The 20,704-nt window shown below is 35.8% G+C and overlaps 1 protein-coding gene and 1 long non-coding RNA gene across 7 annotated transcripts; one reads left to right on the top strand and one right to left on the bottom strand.

Annotated features, from left to right (window-relative positions):
* The first annotated feature begins 263 nt into the window (after nucleotides 1-263).
* On the top strand, nucleotides 264-3,126 carry LOC132203677 (uncharacterized). Its single transcript, XR_009442459.1, has 3 exons — nucleotides 264-1,804; nucleotides 2,210-2,344; nucleotides 2,397-3,126. It is a non-coding gene; the product is annotated as an uncharacterized LOC132203677 (long non-coding RNA).
* LOC132203674 (box A-binding factor-like) lies at nucleotides 863-20,129 on the bottom strand. 6 transcript variants are annotated; one of them, XM_059631588.1, is made up of 10 exons: nucleotides 19,979-20,129; nucleotides 12,024-12,972; nucleotides 9,972-10,087; nucleotides 9,416-9,694; nucleotides 3,620-3,784; nucleotides 3,325-3,428; nucleotides 2,370-2,534; nucleotides 2,221-2,305; nucleotides 1,924-2,049; nucleotides 863-1,788 (listed from the first exon to the last, which is right to left on the bottom strand). In XM_059631588.1, the coding sequence occupies exons 1-10, from the start codon at nucleotides 20,070-20,072 to the stop codon at nucleotides 1,493-1,495; spliced, it is 2,379 nt and encodes a 792-aa protein (XP_059487571.1). In that variant the 5' UTR covers nucleotides 20,073-20,129; the 3' UTR covers nucleotides 863-1,492. The 6 variants fall into 6 exon arrangements, with proteins under 6 accessions (XP_059487571.1, XP_059487572.1, XP_059487573.1 ...); XM_059631589.1 differs by lacking the exon at nucleotides 3,325-3,428 and having other exon boundaries at nucleotides 3,582-3,784; XM_059631590.1 differs by lacking the exon at nucleotides 1,924-2,049.
* Nucleotides 20,130-20,704: the final 575 nt, after the last annotated feature.

Raw genomic sequence — 20,704 nt, 5'->3', positions numbered from 1 at the left:
CTCTTTCCTCCTCGAGGGGCTCAATTTCATCACGCGTTCACACTCGCCTTCTCGAAACGAGTTGTTTTCAAAAAATTTGGACTTCCTCGGCTCATTATCCTTGTTTCCTTATCTTACCTGAATTTTAAATGTATTTTTCTATAATCCTATTTTTTAAATTAAAATTTCAAATATATAACACGTTTTGAGCGTTGAGATCTCTTTTTTATATCTTGAAATAATTAATTAACTTCAACCAGGGGTTTAACTGTTAATTTTCTACTAATTAAAATAATCTCTGACTTGGCAATTATTCTTTTTCTAATTATCAATATTGTTTTTTTGTAAAATTTTTCTGGATAAATTTTGGATAAATTTTTCAACTTTGACACAATTAAGGTCCGAATTTGATAATTTTCGTTTTTGATACACGAAAAGGATATTTCATGGCCGTGTGTTTTATACCTTAGCTAGGAAGGCCGTAATATTTAGAGATGTGTCACCGCGAGATATCCTCTTATCGCTGCGTTACCATAGTTACGACTGATAATTGCTGAGTACACAATGCAGCAGCCATCCTGCCTTTATGCCCTCCTTCGCGTTTTCATGTTCCTCTGCACTTAATAATATCAAGCGATATCACACGGCACGTATTTCAACATTTCAAATATATAAAAGTACACCTGGACTCAAAAGTACGGCGCTGCGTAGAGCGAATGATCGTCAGTCAATCACCTAAGCAGCCTCCTTATCTCTAAGGGCCGACGCGCATTATTTGCTCAGGCCGCTTGAAACAAAACTCGTAATCTCCGCATTGATGATCAGATCCCCTTTTTTTATATAAGAAAAACTATATTTTACATAAATAGGAATAACGGCGACAAACTAATTGCGAAAAACAGGCAGTTTATTCAAATGAGATTTTTACATTAGGTGTGTAAACGAGTTTTACAAAATATCATTCTAATTTATATTCAAACAAAATGAGTAAATTCATTTATCTTGATCAGAAAAATTCTTGTTCTCGGTTTTTTTATACACTCAATTAATTATTTGTCACTCGCAAACAAATATTATTGCATTCAACAAGCTCAGACTTTCTGCTAATTGACTTGGGATAACATTAGGAAATTTGGTGGAACGTCAGATCTTTCAGACTTGACAAAAACAATCAACACATACAATCTTCAGATCAATTGCAAACACTTGCGAGCTAAAATAAATTACAGAGTAAAACTTAAAGAATCTCTTTTTTTTTTTAAATAAAAAGCAAAAGCTGTCTCACTGTCTTTGCTTTAGAAAGAAAGAAAAACACTTCCAGCGTAACATTATTAGGTGATAAGTCTCAGTTTGCAATTTTTTTTCTTTTCATTTCAGGCACTGATGTTGGGGTAAAGTTTCAAAACTCTTAAAAATATCACTCTTTTTGCAGAGACCTATCCATTCATCAGCTCTCAGCATCAAACCAATATTTACAAATGCATTCTCATTATTATTGACAGGAGCTGCTGGGCTACATGTCAGGGTGGTCATCGTCAGGCGTGCCCTTCTGCAGGTGGGCGCTCTCACTGAGAGGGTCCGAGTTGGCCGGCGAGATGGGCGACGTCTGCTGGTAGCCCGAGGAGGGCGAGTGCTGGTGCTGCATGGCGGTGAACGTGGAAAATTCGGCCGCGTTTGGCCACTGCCGGTTCAGCAAGTTGAAGGCCTGCGAGCTGTGCATGAGTCCGGTTGGTGCCAAGGGGTAGCTACTTAGCATCGAGGACGCCGCTGCCGCTGCCGCCACCGCTTTGCTGCTGCTTCTGCGGTAGTCTGCAAAAATTCAAAGGTTACAAAATCGTTTTTCAATCCTCTATGGGATAAATATTTAAAAAACAAAAGTATGGGAAAGACTTATAAATTTATATCATTTATTTTTTACAATAAAAGCGAAAATGGTAAGCAGACCAGATTTAAGTTGGCTATAGGCAACCGCCGCTTCTTGGCTGCTTAGATAGTTGCCTAATTCAGAGTTCAGCAGGGGCGATTTGTTGAAATACTCGGCAAGAATGTCAAACTTTTTCAATTTATGATCTGAAAATTTCATTTTCAGCTCAATTCGCTCTCACCAACTTGTGAATAAAAAAAATTATTGTGCAAAATATTTTTTTCTACTTAAGAGCAGGAAAATTTCTCCCATAAGTGCACTTCTGCTTTCCTCTTACTTAAAAGTAACGTTATTTTTAATTTTTAGGAGTGGCTTACCTGCTGAGGATGCATCAAGTTTGGACTGGTCTGCGTGGTGCGATTTGGAGGTGCTGCTGCTGGTCTTTGGTTTGCGTTTCCGGGTCTGAAATCGGGAGCCGAAAATTAGCGGACCGCCCATGGCGTGAGAATCCTCGATATTTATATACCTGAATGTTGTCCTTTTTCATGGTTAGAGGTCTGTTGACGCCGTGCAGCTTGAAGTAGAGACCACATGCATTGCACACGGGATCCCCGCTGGTGTTGCGTCGCCACAGGGATGTACTGCTCGTTTGGCAATTCGAACAACTCAGCCCTGTTCTCCGTGAAGCAGACTGCAAAAATGACCATGGTATATAAGAAAAACGGTAAATGAATCGGGATTTCTTGAAGAAAATTTAACAAAACAGTAAAATGTACTTATTTAACTGAAAAAAATTGATTTAGTGTGGTTGAAAAAAATCAACTTCAAGGAAATTATTTATTTACAATAATTAAATTTTTTTTTTCAAAATTTCAAATCATCAAACACCTTGTTAAAGTTTAAAATAATAAATTGGATCGTCGGAGGAAACGAAATCCCATTGAGAAATCAAAAAAATTTTAAGTATTTTCTTCAAATAAAAATATCAGCAATGTATAAAATACTTTAATACAGTTTGTACAAATTTGTGAAAATTGCAATCTACAGAGCGGTTGGAAGGTTTCTAATGCTGGATTTGTGTTATTAAATAGATGAGAATGCAAGCAGAAAAAAATCCTGCGTGTCTCAAGCTCAAGGCAGAATATTTTATTAATTAATTAGAGTTATGCAACGCGGATTTTGAGTTATTTCAGAAGCAAAGCAACAAATATTATAACAATACATATTAAAATCTTGGATCAAAGATCAAACAGCAGATGAATTAAAGATTTTTTTAAGCTTTTTTAATAAACAAAAGAACTGCTGGTATAAAAATTTCGAAATATAAAAGCATTTTGAGACACGCACCAATTCAATCATGAGACAGCACAAGAGGAAGAATGAAATAAAAAATTTTGTGAAAAATAACAAAAACAAAGGTGTGTGCGCAAGGGTGAGATTTTCTGCTCTAGAGTGAATGAAGCGGAGGCTTTGAAACCTACCAACCGCCTGTTGGAAGTAGTGGAAGAAATTGCCGACTTCTCAGTAGATCTCGCAGGTGGGATCCCGTAATTGGGGTAGGCCAGGGAATAATCGGAGCCCTCAACTGTAACCAAGCATAAAGAGATCATTGAGCACCGCCGTTTTTGACACGGTTTCTTTTGTTTTCCAAAACAATTAAGCTGCGGCGGTCGCGAGCAGCCAAAGTCTTAATGCTTTGTTACAGTGGGGCGCATTAGAGACTAAGGCTACCACTTACGTTGCGCCGCGGCTGCTTGACCAGCGGCCGATTCATACCGTTCATCTTATGGTACAGGCCGCACGCGTTGCACAGGTAGTGGCCGGTGGCGTCCCGTCGCCACAGCGGCGTCGAAACGGCGCCGCAGTTGACGCACTCGCGCCCGTCCGAGAAGTCGTTCTCACTTACTATAGTGAACTCGGCCAGGTTTGCTGCTGGGGAAACTGCATGGGGTGTAATTACAATTAGGATGATTTGGCTTACAGTAAAAAGTTAATTAAAAGTAAAAAAGAAACAATTCAGAATTATGTCATCAAATCGCAATTTGGTCAACTCAACTTGAAATCCAATTAAGAAATTAACCATAAATAATGATGATGATACGTTATAGTATTTTCATCTGGTCAGATTTTTGCAATTTAAAAAAAAAAAAACGTCATTTTCACGGATTTTATTTTTTTTTTTTTCTTGGTTTGTGATGATATTATAATATTAATCTAAAGCTTGCCTGTCAAAATTTAATTGTGCAATAATTTCATATTTAATAAAATTCAACTGGAGATTTAGGTTCTAACTATGGGCAATTCGATAGGCATATTAATAAGGTAATTTATATTAATCATTATAATCCTAAAAGCATTGATAATTTTATTTTATTTATACTTTAATTTTTTGCTCACAGCAATATGCAAAAATCTCAAGACTTGGTATGCTTTGGATGTAAGTTTCAAGTTTTTAATCAAACAATTGTAATTTAAATAAAAAAATTGCAAATATTTGAAAAAAAAGTTTATTTGAATTATAAAAGTTATATTTAAAAAAACCAAGTAAAATATTAAACTTCATGAAGTTAATTTTTTTAAATTATAAAATTGCTACATAATTAAAAATTTGAATATGTGCCGTTGGATTGAAAATTACCCCATTGCTATTAGAAGATTTGAATCTGTGGTTTACAACTATTTGCAAAATTTATCTTAAGAGTTTTTTTATTTTCCATCTTAACAAATTTACAACAAAATTGATTTTTTGAAACAATCTATCTTCATTGTTGATAAATTTAATAATCCATACCTGCTAAAATAACATTTATTTTTTATTTTTTTCAAGCTTAAAAAAAATATGTACACTTCATTTAGCCATAAGTATTCAGTTTCACTAGAGCTCGTCTCTCGTCAATTCATCACCATGAGACCGGAAGGAAAACTTCTCATTGAGGGGGCGTAAATCGAATTACGTCTGGGATTTATTTATTTTATTGGGTGTTGCGTTACACGCCATGCCAGTTTTTCCTTGATAATATATGGGTTGAGCGAAAACGATGCGTTTTGCATTATAATATATGGTACAAATCAAATGCATGCCTGCGTATGATTGTATTATATGAAAACACATTAACGCATTCGCGATTCATGTTTCTGAATAACGCGCACAGGGGCAATGGCTTAGCATTACACAGTGAGTCCACTTTGTGCTGCAGCAGCCGCGGACAAAATTTCACACACTGACACCGAGATGCACTTGTGGCATTCTCGCGGCGCGGTGTTTGGTTTTTGCATCACGACCGCTTTGTGCCGTCATGTCGGATTGCGCTTGCAAAAGAGCGGAACACCCAACCTGAGCCAACATCTGGAACAACTTTGACTGATGACCCGAGACTGTCTCTCTTCTCAGCATTTGCGACTGGGCGTAAAGTGTCCGGTTGTTCGGCTATGGCTTTGTTTGGACAGACGTCGAAACAAGCAGATCGTTAAATTGAAATTGAATACGCCAATAACACCTTTGACTCCTCAGACTTTTCGTCAGTCATGGGAAAGTTTTGTTTAAGAGTTTTAGAGTTATAATGTAGGAAAAAATTGTTATGTAATACAAATTTGCTTCTTAAAAATAAAAATTGTGAAAGTTTTTGAAACTATTTATTTCTTTTAAAAACTTGTGCAATTAATAATGAATAGAATAAGGGACACAAATGGCATCTGGGAAACTTTTTCTGAAACCATAATAAATGTATCCTTGTTATCAACTCAATTTATTAATTAGAGATTTTTTAACTTGTATATTATTACAGAAAAATGCTAAAAAAAATAAGGCATTATCGCACAATGACAATATGTTTAAAAAATTAAAAAAAAATTAAATTTAAAAGAATATCATGAAAATTTAAACAAATAAAAAAATAATTATAAATATTTATTAAAATTAAACATTATTTATTTAAATTTATGCTTTTTTAATGAACTTTGATAAATGAAATTAATATTATTTTAACCAGACTTAATTTTCTCTACTTCAGTCAAACCAATTGTCATCATAGCGTGGGCCGTCGGTAATAAGCATTTCAGAACAATAAGTCACTGTGTATGTCGATTTGAATTTAATTGCTTTCGTCTGCTGCTGCTCGTCAGCTAGGAGGCCAAACACGAAAGTGCATATATTATTTCTGATAGTGTCACCCGCGCCTGCATGGAAACGAAAAGGTAATAAAGTCACAATGGACGGTGTAATAATTGTTTTGTTTTTTTCCTTGGAAGGGTCTTTCTGCCTCCATTTCCAACTGTCCCCAGCCCAGAGGAATTAAAAAAAAAAGCAAAGCGACGGCCAGCAACACTTGGCTCATTAGCGCGTAGGGAAATAAAAAAGCGGCCGCGTAGTGGAATGACACTGGTGGAAAGAGGAAAGAGAAAATACGGCTCGGGCATTTATCGGCAAGGCGCACACTTCCTTTAGCGATAACGATAAATAACAGCAATAATACGAGAGAGACCATGTACTTGAACACGCATACATATGTGCCACCGCATTGCTACTTTGCATGAACTTCTGCACATATAGTAAATAATATTATAAATAATGGATGTGATCCCATTATGCAACAAAGTGGAGCGCAGTTTAAATTTTTGAAACTCTACGATCTAAAAATAAAAATGAAGTTTTTTGGGAGGTGAGGGAAAACCTGAATTCCGCTCTGTGGGAAAAATGACATAATTTAAAGCTTTAAATTTTGGCCATTTTGGGGTGGGGGTCTGGAAAACTTTGAAATTTTTTATATTTAAATAAAAACAGTGATTGAAAAATATTTAGAGGCAAGTTTTAAATTCCAGAATGAAATAAAAATAATAATCAGAACTTGATTGTTCTGGTTATACAATTGAGATAATTTATTCTCTTCAAAGGTGCCTTTGATAATTTGACTTTAAACGCGCGCGACAACCTGCACTGTCAGAATGGAAAACTTTGATAGTGGTGGAGACATAAATCAATCTGAGATAAACGCACGCATAAATATAAAAAGAAATGAGGGGCTGCTTAGTGTCCTTTGACGCCATTTAAAATTAACGGAAATTATATTCATTATACATTTATTTAAACTTTATTTCATTGAAACTTTGTTGACGAACCTTGAACGAATTGAATTTTTTAGTTAGAATTTAATAATTGTGCATTTTTTATAAACCAAGGCGCCTTTGTTATTTTTTAAGCGTGACCTTAGCCTAGTGCAGAAATACACAACGCCGTTGAGCGGCAGGCAGAAATAGTGCTGATGTGACCAAAATGTCAAAACCACACGCCGTACAATAATTTATTGTGTGCATTTCTTTCGCTCTCTGTTGAGGTTAATTTCGACGATGAGACTGCAAAGGCAGCGCTTTTCCATAAAACGTTTTGCATGCGGCCGACCTCTAGCACACTTTCTTTGGGCTATTTGTTTTTGCGTTCACGTCCGCAGACGGAATATTTTCCAAAATATAAAACTTCAAATAAGGCATTGAGTTTCGGTTCTTTCACGAGTCTCACGGCAAAGCTTTTAAGAAAATTCCCCAAACTTTTCTTTCCTTGTTATTTTTTGAGGGCAATTTTTTGCTCTCAAGATAAGCTTTGCTGCAATTTCCGCTGGAGTGATTTTTTTTTATAAAAAAAAAATAATAATTAGCGCCCTGCAGGAAACGAGCTGATTAGGAGCAACACAGAATTTCCCTATTTCTGAGATAATCTTAAATCTCTCAAGCAGCTATTAGAATTAAGTAACGTTGAAAATAATGATAAACCATGCATATATTTACTATTTAGTGCAAACAGTGACCTGTTATGAAATAAAAATAATTATGAACTTATATAAATCTGAAGGAAATATCATTTGGCCAAACCTCAAAGAAATAATGCATCTAATCGAAAGGGATCAAAAAAGATAATGAAGTGGCGCAAGTTGGAAAATAATGCGCCTCTGGTCGCTCCATAGCTATTTCTGTCTAAACGGTCCAACCATGTGTGTACGACTAATATTATTATGAAGCGCAGTCGGTCTAGCCCCAGCAGCAGCAGCACACACACAATTTATTGCATCACTTTATGATGACTTAGTCCAGACACATTTATTTTTTCCGAACCGCTCTCTGGCTACCGAGCATTAATTTTTAAGTACTCTCCCTGGCTGCCTGCGTGTGTTTTGTGGGTACACTTATGTGCGTACATATATGTATGTATGTGGCAGTTTGTGGCGCTTTAAATGCTTTTTTCGGCCCCGCGCAGAGTGCCGTGTAAAAGAGAGAGTGCTGGTCGGACGCGGCGAGCACCGCTGTTGACCAACGTGTTTGGGTTAACTCGGGGGGCGCGTTATCAAAATTGTGTCAAACTCCTACACAAACCGCGTCCAAGCTCATAATTTTTCGTTCCTTCGTGAGCTTTATATGAACAAAATAAAAATAAAATTCATACCGTGCTAAATAATTTAAAATTAGATTCATATTATATTTCTGATCATTATGAAGATATTGGAATGAAAAATAAAAATTGTTTGAAGAGAAAATTTATAGACAAATATTTTGTTCAAAATTTATAAATTAAAAAAAGCCAAAGTGAATGGATTTAAAACTAAAAATTTCAGCCTTTTAAAATTCAAAACTTTGAGTTTAAAAAATATTAATTTTTACTATTGGGGCTATTTTTGCTGCTCCGACTCCTTCACTTGAAAAATAGTTCCAAAATAATAAAATATGCAATTTTGGTTGATAGGCATAAAAAACTTATGAAGAAATTTTTTTGTAAATTTAAAATTAACTCGTGGGATAGCTTAGCTGTGCTTCTTTTCCAAGGTAAAGGCCAATAATTCAATTTTTTTTTATTAAAAAATTATTTTAAATTTCTGTTGATAAGTAAATAAGATTCTATTAAAATAGTTAATTTGATTTTTTTTAAATAAATATATTTTTAATTTATTTTATTATAAAAGTCACATCTTCTAATTAAAATTAGGCAATTTTATATAATTTTATCTTATTAATAATTTTTAGCCCAAAAAACACCCTTTTGCAACTTAAAAGATAAATTAATCAACCTTTTGTTTAATGCCTTCACAGACCTGACAGCAAATTAAGATCTCACATGTTGTCGTCAACAGGCCATAAAAAATTACCTCCTCGGCTGAACTTCAGATAGGAATAAAAAAACTCGCAAACTTCCACAAATTGTTCGAATTAAGTAATCGCAATGAAATGCAGCGCATGTTTCGCCGAATTAGATAATACCCGCGGTGCTGCATTTCATTACTCGAATGTGTAGAGAATATTGTCAAATCACTATCTTATCAAAGTTGTAATAACACAGCAGTAAAGCGTGTGATAGCGCCTTAATAGTAGCGGTTGACTGTAGTAGCCTGATTATCCACTCATTAAGCAAAAACGCGGCGGTTCGCGCGCATCTGGCGTCCAGAGGCCGTTCAGCCTCAGCTGGACGAGTCTCTTCACTCTTTTAATTAAAAGTGTTTGACCAAATTGCTCATATTTCAAATTAATAACATTTGTAAGCCAAATCAATAATGAAGAAACATTTAAAAAAATCCAACAATGAAAACTACTTACGGTAAAGGGAGTTGGACGAGGAGAGCGTGGTGGACGCAGACGTGCGTTGGCCTCTGGACGTGTACGAGTCGTAAGAGGATTGTTCGCTGGCCGCCTGCTGGATGGGCCAGTTGTAGCTTGAGTTGTACGTTGGTCGCGAGATCGGGGGCAGAATCGAGTTGTTGCTGCTCGAGCTGTAGGGCAGTCTGGACGCACTAAAAGGGGGCAGAGAGTTGCTCCCCAAACCGCTGCTGTGTCCACCAAAATTGGCACCAAGCAACGAAGCTTTGAATTCTTCCGCTAAAAATGTAATTATTAAAAAAAGGAAAAATGAAAATTTAGATAAAATAAAAGTGTGATTGAAATAGAAGGAAAACTGAACTGATTAAAAACCGCATTAATTTTGAGACAGTAATAGCCACAAGCTATACCTCATTTATAATTAAAATTTATAAATTTGAAGCATAAAAAAAAATAATTAAATTTTTTCATCAAGCAACCGTCTGTTTGACTGTTTCCAAAATTTTCGCGTTTTTAACACTTCATTTGAGTGGAAAATATAAATAATAAAATTTACTTTGCTGTGAGGGCCAAACGTGGGAAACGGAGGTCGGTGTGGAAGCAGCAGCATCTTGAAGGTAGGCTGAGGGGTTCGTGAAGATGCCTCGCTGAATTTCCTCGTAGCTGTTTCCACTGTAAAATTTAAAATTATATATTTTAATAACTAAATTATTTATTGCAAAAAAATTGATTTAATATTTAAAAATCTTATTATTGGTCATCTTTTTGCAATATTTGTTACATCAGGCCAGGCGAAAATTGAAATTGTTTCCCTTTTCCCTGGCTGGCGGGCTCACTTCGCGAGCGTGGCAGAGGTCGGGTCGGCTGTTTGCTCGCATCAATTAGTAAGGTCATTCTCCCAACAAAGCCGCAAATATTTGCCGACTCGTCGCTTTACTTCTTTTAAGAACAAAAAGCGGAAGAGTATAAAAGCGCGTGTGTTTGCAGAGAGGAAGACCACCTTAAAAGACACGTGCCTTCTCCTAATGGGTCGCGGCTTGTTTGTCAAAGGAAATGTGCCGCGCGAGTGTGATTTCCAGCACTCAAGGCGCGCGCCTTCTTCTCGCGTCTTCAATGAAATTTCGGGCACGCTCTGTTGCTTTCGCACTAATTCGGGATTGTCGGTGTAAAAGCAGGGTAAAGGGTTGACTAAACAAGCACGTGGAAGTCGGATGCAGGCTTGCGTCCGAATTTTAAGAAATTAAGAACACCTGGGTGCGCAGTAGCGTGGAGCTCAAATTTGCAATTTTTTTTGTTAAATGGTTTTTACTTTTTGTTTAAAACTTTAATAACTAATTAATTTTAAATATATTTTTAAGTAAATATTTAAGGTTTTAAAATTTTTTAAATATTTTTTAATTTACTAAAGTTATTTTTTTGGATTATGGACTATAAAACTTAATTCAAATTGTAATTTTGGTTGTAGCATTAAATTTATAATATTTGAAGAAAAAATTAAAATATATTTTATAAGGTATAGTGTATTTAAAGCTTACATAAATTTTTTTATAATTAAAACTCCCTTGTGCAGAATTGTATTTGATTAATAATTTTTGCTAATTTTTAAATTCATGATATATTCCGTATATTCAAGACTATTCAGAGTCCATTTGATCTTCTGGTTTCTGCTTAGTTACCATAAAGATCTGAAGATGTGAGTATTACACGCATTTTCATATTGCTCTGAATACAGGACGCATCTAAAGCGGGCAACGGAAAATAATTTGCGTCTGTCGCCCTCATGCTGGGACGATGCGTGTTTCGTGTTCGCCACCAGCAGCAAGCCCACATGCCGAAGAGGCCCGTTCCGCCATCGTGAGCACCAAACAAGCTCCCGATTGACGTGCCAACTAGTTCAATAATTATTGCCATCGCTCGCACGCGCTTCCTTTTTTGTGCATACATTTATTTTAAAATGTTTGTCTTTTTATGGCTTTTGAAAATATCATTGATGTTAAGCATTTTTGATACCATCAGCAATACGCCGTTAAATTAACAATATAATACTTGTGTCTTTTTTAAATATAACTGGTCTCTTAATTTTTTTCAGACTAACGACTAATTTCTATATTATTTTCTAATTTATTTGTTAGCTTGTAAATGATTAAAATAATTGAATTGATATTTTAACTCTCATTTTTTTTTTAATTCAAAACAAAGATTTGTACTAAATCTGAACACCACTGAACACCAAATTACTCAAGTGCAAGCTGGTATAAAATATTTGTAATTTGTTAAATTTAATTATTAGCAATTTAACTTTCAATTAATTTTATGAAACAACATTGATATTATATTAATTATTATGAATATTCAAAACAGATCAAATGATATTCCTTGACCGCTCGTATTAAGCACTGAAAAAACTATCTAGATCAAACTTTTCACGTCATAAATTTTAATCGTAATCAGCACTACAGTTATGACCTAGCCAAACCAAAACAAACCCTAAGCGCGTAAAAATACTCTCGCTGGAGTGTGGTTTTCGCTAATCGCGGGTGTTATAATTAAAGATAGAAGTTCCCACGATAAAGCGCGCGCTATCAAAAGATAATAAAGAAGGGCTCACCAGGCGGCCGCGGCCGCGTCTAGTCCGGCCGGCTCCTGGTACTGCTGGTGCGCCCTGGCCGGCATCTGCGGCTCGGCGTACTGCTCGCCATTGGCCGAATCGTCATCGTGCTGCTGGTTTGCCGGGGTCAGCGGCGCCAGGCTGGTCAGCTTGGACACGAAGTAGCCACCCTCGCGCCGAATGTCCAGGTACTCGCAAACCTCCTGCTCTACGGTCGACGCCGCCACGGCGCTCAACTGGTGGTGATTGTTCTCCTTCAGGTCCTCCTGCTTGAAGTGCACGCGTCCAAAGTCCTCGGAAGGGTGTCCGACGCGGTACGGTGGATAGAACAGGGCGGACAGACTGTTTGCAGTCATGGGCTCGTCTTTGATGCTGGGCACCTCGAGGGTGGCGCCGACTAGATCGGCGCCCTGCTTCAGCCTGCTCAGGTCCGAGGGCGGCGACTTGCTAAGCGACCGGACACGCAGGTCCAAGTACTGGTTGCTGTCCGGCTGGTCGGCGTCGCTCTCTGGCTCCGAATCGGGCCGTTCGAGGCGCCGAATGACGTTGGCGCCGCCGGCAGGGTGGTGGTGGAGGTGATGGTAGAGCTGCAGCGGCTGCTGCGGCGCCGACTCGTCGACGGACATGCCGATGTTGAATTCGATGAACTGGTCGATGGCACCGGCGCTCGTGTGCTGCTGGCCGCTCTCGTCGTCCGCCGCGCTAACATCAACCATGGCTTGCGTGCGTTTGGTGCCTTCGGGAGTCTCGAGCGGTCTCGCTGCGGCGCATGCGGCCAAAGGCGGAGCCTCCGGACTCGACGAAGCCTCCATTGGCGAGCATCGCTCTTCTGGAGACACGCTGCCGCTCGCCAATTTGTCCTCGTCGGCTGCCTCCACCGCTGCCGCCTCCGAGGACACCGAGTCTGACCTCTGCAGACCACGCTGCCGCTCCTCGTCCACATCGGCATCTGCAAAATTAAAAACCAGATCACTATCTGACTTTGAACTTTGTTCGCCGATTATTGCTTAAAAACATATCCAACACAAAAACGGAGAACGCCTATATTTACGGCCATGAAAAAGAGACCCATGTTGAATAATAATTGACCAAAATAAGCATTATAAATTTTTGCGGCCTTGGAAAGCTCTTTATATTTGCACAAATTTTAAGTAGTATTATTGTATTTTATTTCATCATTAATGCAACAATTTTTGGAAAATTTTTAAATTGAGTATCAATATGTATTATAAAAATTAGTGGAAAGCAGCTAAAACTTCTGACAATAAAAAAAGACAGCAGTGAATCCAAACAAACAAAAAAATTTTGAGTAAAAAAAAAAGTTGGCACCATGATTAACATGCCAAATAACACCTTATTGCAAACAAACGGTGATTAGTGACATTGAGTAGGTGATTATTATAATTCAATAAAAATACCTTATAACTATATATAGGTATAGTGAGTTGAATTCATAAAGTCGGATTTTCCTTAATGGTTTTTTATAAGTTGATTTAATTATTGTTTCCAAAAAACAATATCCTGCTCTGCATGTTGTGGCTGCGAGCTGCAGCCATAATTCATGGGCTATCTCAGCAGAGAGGTCGAGCAGTAGAGCAGGATATATTTTCTTTTCTGAAAACAAAACTTATCAATAAAACCCATCAAGGAAAATCCGACTTTCAAATCATCATGAAATCAACCCTCGATCGGGAAATTCTACTACTTTAGGCTGTTTTAAAATTCAATAAGGATATAAAGACTAGTTTATGAAAATATGAATATTTAAACAAGAAAATTGTTTACTTAATATAGCTTTTGCGTTTACATGCGCAAAATATTTGCTTGAGCTACTTTTTTGAAGGAATAAAGGCCATAGGATTACAACAACAAATATACATATTTATATACCAAATGATGAAAAATTAAATAAATTTTATAGAAAAATTGAAAATCAGTGATTCAGTTAATTTAATTAAATTTAATAAGTCAAATGTTTTTTTTAGTAAAATAAGTGTTTTAATAAATGTAGAAAATGTAAATATAGACAACCACATTCTTTTCCAAAAAGTCTGGACAGCAAACTTTGATAAAAAATTCTTTTTGAATTTTTTTTTCGGGTTGTGGATCTGCAAGCTCTTTTGGGTCGATTTTCAAACAGTGAAATGTAATCAAAAAAGCATTTAATATGTCTTTTACATTTTTCCCAAGCTCTTTACCTTTTAAACGCGATGCATAGACCCGCATTACGCGCAGAATATTCATTTAGATAAGCATGCCAAGTGTATAATTTAAAACTGTATAGACGCCCAACAGCTGCAAGTTAATTTTCCAGCGGGGGCATTTTGCTTTTGAGATTGTTGTATTATTATGCAAGAAGATTTATATAAAAAAAATGTAACGAAGCAAGAAATTATAAAGCAGCTTCTTCCCCCCTATTTTGATATTCTGCGCCGTTCGAAAATTTTGAAGCGGGAAAAGGAAATAAACTGCGGTTAACCAAATCCTTCATCGACGACGCTCTTTGCGACCACTTGGTGTGCGGCTAATTGGTTTCGAATAAGTTATTCTTATTCTCTAGAGCGTCTAGAACCAAAATTGTTATTGCAACACGGCCATTAAAAAGAAAAACATCAGATTTCCCAGCAGAGTGAATCTCTTTGCTATCAAAATTGACCATATAAAAACAAAAAAATTCAAGCCCTTTTTCTTCTTCTAATACATTCACAATTTTAAATGTTTTACATATTGAAAAATATATCTGGTACATTTAAATTTGCTAATAATATGCAATATAGAGGAATATCAGCTACTGAATCAATTGAGAATTTTAAGCGAAGTACTATTGCCTCTGTTATATACCACGCTTTCTCCCTCCTCGTGAAAAAAACCACTTTGTAAGTCTTGTTCTCATCAACCGCACATATTTACGCCCTTCAGAATTTCGGCTCTTGATTAATTGCCGTCAGCGTTTGACACGCCATACGAAACGCATTCCCCGCAATGTCGTGTACAACTAGTACAAAGCTAAGTTTTTCGTCAATGGCAAAAAATGCACGTGCTCTCTCCCACTGCAGACTCAATTAGTTTACGGAGATTAAGCAAATGTGCTACGCTTGTTAATGAGAAAGAGGCAGAGGTCAGTAGGAGAGGCAGAAAAAACACAACTGCCTGCTGCTGAAGAGGGCGAAAAATTAGGGGTTGACAAGTGTGTGGGGAGACTAATCTCCTTGTCCGGTTTTTTATGAGACACTCCACAAAACGAATTTACAAAATAGGGTGAGCTTGGGAATGGTTTTGCATTATATTTTAAACCAGTGTTACACAACAATTATGCAACTTTTAAAAAATAAAATCACGATTAGGAATGTCTGTTTATAAAAACATTTGTTGCATAATTAATCAAGCTAGCAAAGTGCTTCTTTTATCAATGTAATACAAAAATTATTTTCAACTTAAACATCCTATGTGACTGTTAAATATTATATTTGGAGAACTGTTCAATATACGAATAATTTTTTTTGTAACCAAGTACAAATTTTCAAGGTTTGTATTTTTTTTTTAACGTTGATTATTTACATTATTCCAAAACAAATTGAAAACAATAATAAAAAAAAATTATTGTATCATTATTTTGAATGTTATAAAATTTTTAAATTTTTCATAGCACGTTTATTTAAAAAATAATTTATCTTCAACAAAATTTTTGCATTAACCTATATACTGCTTTGTACTGTTTAAAAACGATCTCAGTCATGCTATTTGCGACTTGTCCTGCAACCCCAACAAAGGCCGTTTTCCTGCTGCGGAGCGCGCGAGACCCAAATGTTTAAGGCTCCGGCAGGTTAAACAAGGTGAGGGTAAAAGCTGCATTTATTGTGTGTATGTGATCTCTGAACAAACACACTGCTCTCTCTGTCGCATAGCTATTTTCCAGCTAGATACAAGGGGGAGCTCTGTGCGCGATAAAGCTTAGGCAGGAAGATGGTTTTATTAAAACTCCGCGGGGCAATATTTTCTCGGCGGCCCGGATTTCACAGGGGACTCGTTTATTTCAGAAACAAGCGTTGGAAAATAAAGAATATAAAAAAAAAGAAGAGAGCAGAGAAGTCGAGCGCGAGAATTTTAATAAAAGCGACACCGCGCAAGTGTGTCACCTCGCGGGGCCGCGACACAAAATATTTCCCTCGCGCCGCGCGGTTTCTGTAAACGTAGGCAGAAAAATGTCGTGCACACATATACAACAAACCGTATAATATATACTCGGTCGCTCTCACACATACACACACATACAAATTATTGATAAGAAAAAAAGCGCCGTGACAGCTCGCTGTGTGGAAAAGCAGAATATATAAAAAGTTCTTTTGGAGTGGAAAGGAAATGGGGGTGTCTTTTGTACAGTGCGGCGGCCGAAAGATAACTTGGCTTTTATCGCGAGTTTCAGCCATACCACTCGCGCGGCCGGGTTAAATGCACTCGTCACCTCGACGTGTGCGTTCCGTCGCTAGCTGACCGCTTAAATACACTTTCTACTCATTATTCTACTGATCCCATTGCAGGCCACCCGCACACCTAGACAATGCAGGCGCCAATTTCCTTCCTCTTTATTTTCCTGACCGCAAACACCCGAACACGTGGCCAGGGTGATTTGTTGATAAAAGGGGTATTTCCGAGCTTAACTTCTGTTGTTGTCAAACACTCTTAAGATGAATATCTCTTCCTTATGCCCAATTTGTTGGCGCCACATTTGGAAGTCTAGATTCGATAACGTTATCTCTTTCTTTCTTGGCCTCGCAGATTTGTGAAAGAAAAATAAAAGTCAAATTTATCACATCAGAATCAGATAAATGCAATTTCTCATATCAGGGGTGTGAATTTTGAGGAAAAGAACTTCATAAAATCTAATCTCATATGAAAAAACAGTTTTAAAAAAATTTGAAGCAAACTATATACTCCGTTAAATTATAGTTTCATAATTATGTAAAATTAAAAAATGGATACAAACTAATTTTATGCTGTTTCTGCTGTACTTGCTCTTGCATTAGGAGGAAAGGGTTTTATAATATGACTCTTGAATTAAAATATTAATAAGTGCTTTAAAACAAAGTTTCAAAATTAAGAGTAACCAAATATTTTGTTTATTGTTTATCTTAGTTTGAATATATCAATTACATTATATGTATTTAAGTATTCTCTTTTCTCTTGGATAAATATTTTACCAACTCAAAAAGTACACGGTATTCTATTTTCAGCCACATTTTGTTTATTAGAGGATATCAACTGCAAAGCGTGCTAAAGGTTACAAAATCTGTGACGATTTCAAACTGCAGTAAAAATGAGACAAACAATAATTGCAACTTTTAGTTCGGGTTAAAGCCTTTTGTTGTGAATAAATGAGCAGTATGCTTTTGTTTAGAAAAGAAGCACACAAGCACCGTGAAGTCATCGCAAGAAGACAATCAAGAAAAACGTGCCGCCAAGCAGCGAATCGCTGCAGCTCTTTGGATCACTTTGGCACGTAGGGGTTATTATACAATAATATACTGTTGCTGCACTCTCAAAGTTCAAACCGAGTTTTTGATTCTCCGCTCGTGGCCTAAAATGTTCTTATTTGCAAACCTTATTGATAGTCAGATTTGCAAATATAAAATGAAGCATTTTTAAAGATTCAGATAAATGCGTCAGCAAAATCATATACTTATACCAATCCCAATGGAAAGAGTTAAAGTGTATTTTGTTTTCAGATAATATATTTAAAATTTTAAATCTTTTATATTTTTTTTATAACAAACAAGTTTAGCTTGTGTTTTTTGACGGATAAATTTTTTTGATAAATACTGAGTTATTTTCATTTTATACCATTACCATTATATTTATTTATTTTAGTATCTTGATTGTGGCAAGTGATTTGATGCTATCGGAAGTTTCAAACAAGCTATTTTGGATCGTGTTATAAAATGTAAAAATGAACTGTCTGTCTTTACACTTATTTACATTCAAATTTTTGTTGGCATATGAAATTATTTTACTTAACTAATTTTATACATTTATTGGAAAGAGGAAACACAACCAATTAAAGACCAAACGGTAGTTGGTAGTTTTTAACTAAATATTGATACTTTTTAAAGATTCTTGAGTTAAAAAAAAAAACTTCAATACAAGTCAATTTTAAACTTTTTGACAAGGTTGATTTACACTTCTTAATTTTTTTCCTACCTTTTCAGCAGTTTTAAATCGTTGTATAATTTCCAGATTATCTACTAAAATCACATTTTAATGTTGATTATCAGATCATTTCACACAGAAACAAATCAACAAGTTAAATATTATTGATGCAGCATAGCGAGCTGACGCGTCACTCAACTTTTAGGTTAAACAAATCTGCTGATGGTGAGTATTTAAGTTTATATTGTATCGGGGAAGTGAGGAACGCTATTTGCTGTTTGAGTAGAGCGAAACCCCAGAATATATATTAGGGGCGGCAGCGCAAGGGCAGAGGTTATTTCGTCATCGAAGGTCGGGGGTCACGCATATATGCCATATACAAAACGATCACAAGACAAGATAAGCATATGCGACTGCTGTGCGGCGCGTCTCTTTTTTCTCTTTCTCAAAATCACATTTAAGCACCAACGGACAGAAATTAATCGATGTTGAGCTCCAAGAGAAAATAAATCAGAGCGCTTCTTTTTGCGGTCAAAAGTCGATCTGGCAAGAGCCAGTCCAAATTTATGCTTGGTGAGTAAAAAGCATCGCCAGGGATGAATACAATTTTACGACTTGCGTATCTATTAAGCGGTTAGTTATCTCCATTCTTCTCACTCTGCGCTTATTATCTGCAAACCCTCCATTTGAGAAAGAGAGTGAGGGAATTTTTAATGATTAGATAGTGTGCTATTTAATTAAAATGTTTATGTTAATGAATTTTGGCGAGATGAATGAAGCTCCTTGTATTCATTCTGGCAATCCAAATTTTTTTAATTTTCATTAGTGCACAAAAATTGCATTACATATTTAAGTTGATTTTAATTCATTGTAATGCTCCATGATTAAGAGAGGTGAAGCTAATATTTTAGTTTAATATTATTGTTTTTAATTTTCTTGTAATTAAAAGTTCTTGTTCCCTTCCATCTCTTGTTTGTTTGATTTGTGCGATTTATGAATAACTATAAGTGATTTTATTTTTTGGCAGAGATTTAAAATACACTCAATTAATTAATTTAAATTCAACCTCTTTGTTTAATGAGAATGTTGGTAAACCATCTCATTTTGAAAGATTAACATATGAAATTAAAACAGATAAGGGAGAAAAGCGGATTTTATTTACAGTCTTACAAATAATACTAAATCATGTATACAAATAATACAACACTCAAATTACACAAAAATTATTAAGTGAGATGGATAAAGAATAAATACAATTAAATTAATCTAACTGACTGACATTTGATTATACGATTTTCCCATAGAGATTTTAGTTAATGAGCCAAAATTAATTATTTTTACAACGCAAATATTGTATTTAGTGTCAGAATGAAGCAATTGGAAAATCTAAGCTTCCGGATTGAAATAAAAGCTACTTTTTAAGAGAGAAAAAAATCACAAATTTTAATTTTTTTAAGAAAGCGTGCTAAAATTGTTAATGTAACTTCAATTATTAAATTTTTACTTTTACTCAAGAATTATTAAACTAATTATTTCATCAAATTTTGGTAGACAATCGGCTAATGCAAAACATATATTATTATAGTTATGAAAAATAAATTTGTTTCACTTATAAACAAAATGTTGTAAGTTTGTAAGCGGTTTCCTTATTCAATAATAAAGTCACACATTTTCAAAACTGCTCTCATCCCCACTTATGGCAACCGCAATTATAAAATTAAATAAAAATTATTTGCTAGAAAATTATATTGAAAGGTAATTTAATTTAAAAAATAGAAAGAAGAATTGAGGAAAGTGCGCTTTCTACTCACCACTGAGATGTGCGATATGTGCCCGAGATTCGTTGCAGTCGGTCTGCTGTTGACCTATGGGCAAGGATGATGTGGTGGCTGTAGGACTGCTCATATCAGAACTGTGATAAGAAACTGACTAAAGCTGGAGCGCATTCAGAATAGCTTATAAGGGACCTTGAGCTCTCGGGCATATGCATGAAACAGAAAATGTTCTGCCGCGGGACCGAGCACACACCACGCATACATTTGCTCGCGCGCTTCGCCACCGTCACACAATTTATTTTTTCGCTCGGTTTCGAGAATTATGAAAATTGTTTCTCGCGGTAGGAAAACTTTGTTAATATACTTAATAAAAACGGTGCAGAGAAAAAGTAGGATCGTTATGTGACTTTAAAAAAGCAGTGTAAAAAGACCTAACAGTTAAACGGTTTTTCGAACCAGAAAAGGAATTCATATTATAATAACTTTTATTCATGGCGTTTGATTATATGTTAATTTTCATGCAAATATTTTTCTATTAGTTTGTGGAAAATTTTGTTTCAATGTAAAGAAAAATATTCATTAGAACTTCACAAATTCAAGGATTATATGAAGTTTAAATTATATAAATAATACATGGAAATATAAGTGCCTTAAAGCTTGTAGAATTTAATTCCATAGAAAGGAAACAAGATTTCCTTGTTTCTGAGTTAATTTTAAAATTAATTATATTTCCGGTGAGATAAGCAAGAAAAGAAACATTTT

Source organism: Neocloeon triangulifer, unplaced genomic scaffold, assembly GCF_031216515.1.
Source record: "Neocloeon triangulifer isolate White Clay Creek 2 clone unplaced genomic scaffold, ASM3121651v1 ptg000017l, whole genome shotgun sequence".
Classification (NCBI taxonomy): domain Eukaryota; kingdom Metazoa; phylum Arthropoda; class Insecta; order Ephemeroptera; family Baetidae; genus Neocloeon; species Neocloeon triangulifer.
The sequence above is the reverse complement of the archived record's forward strand: the minus strand, read 5'-3'. Positions and strand labels throughout refer to the sequence as shown.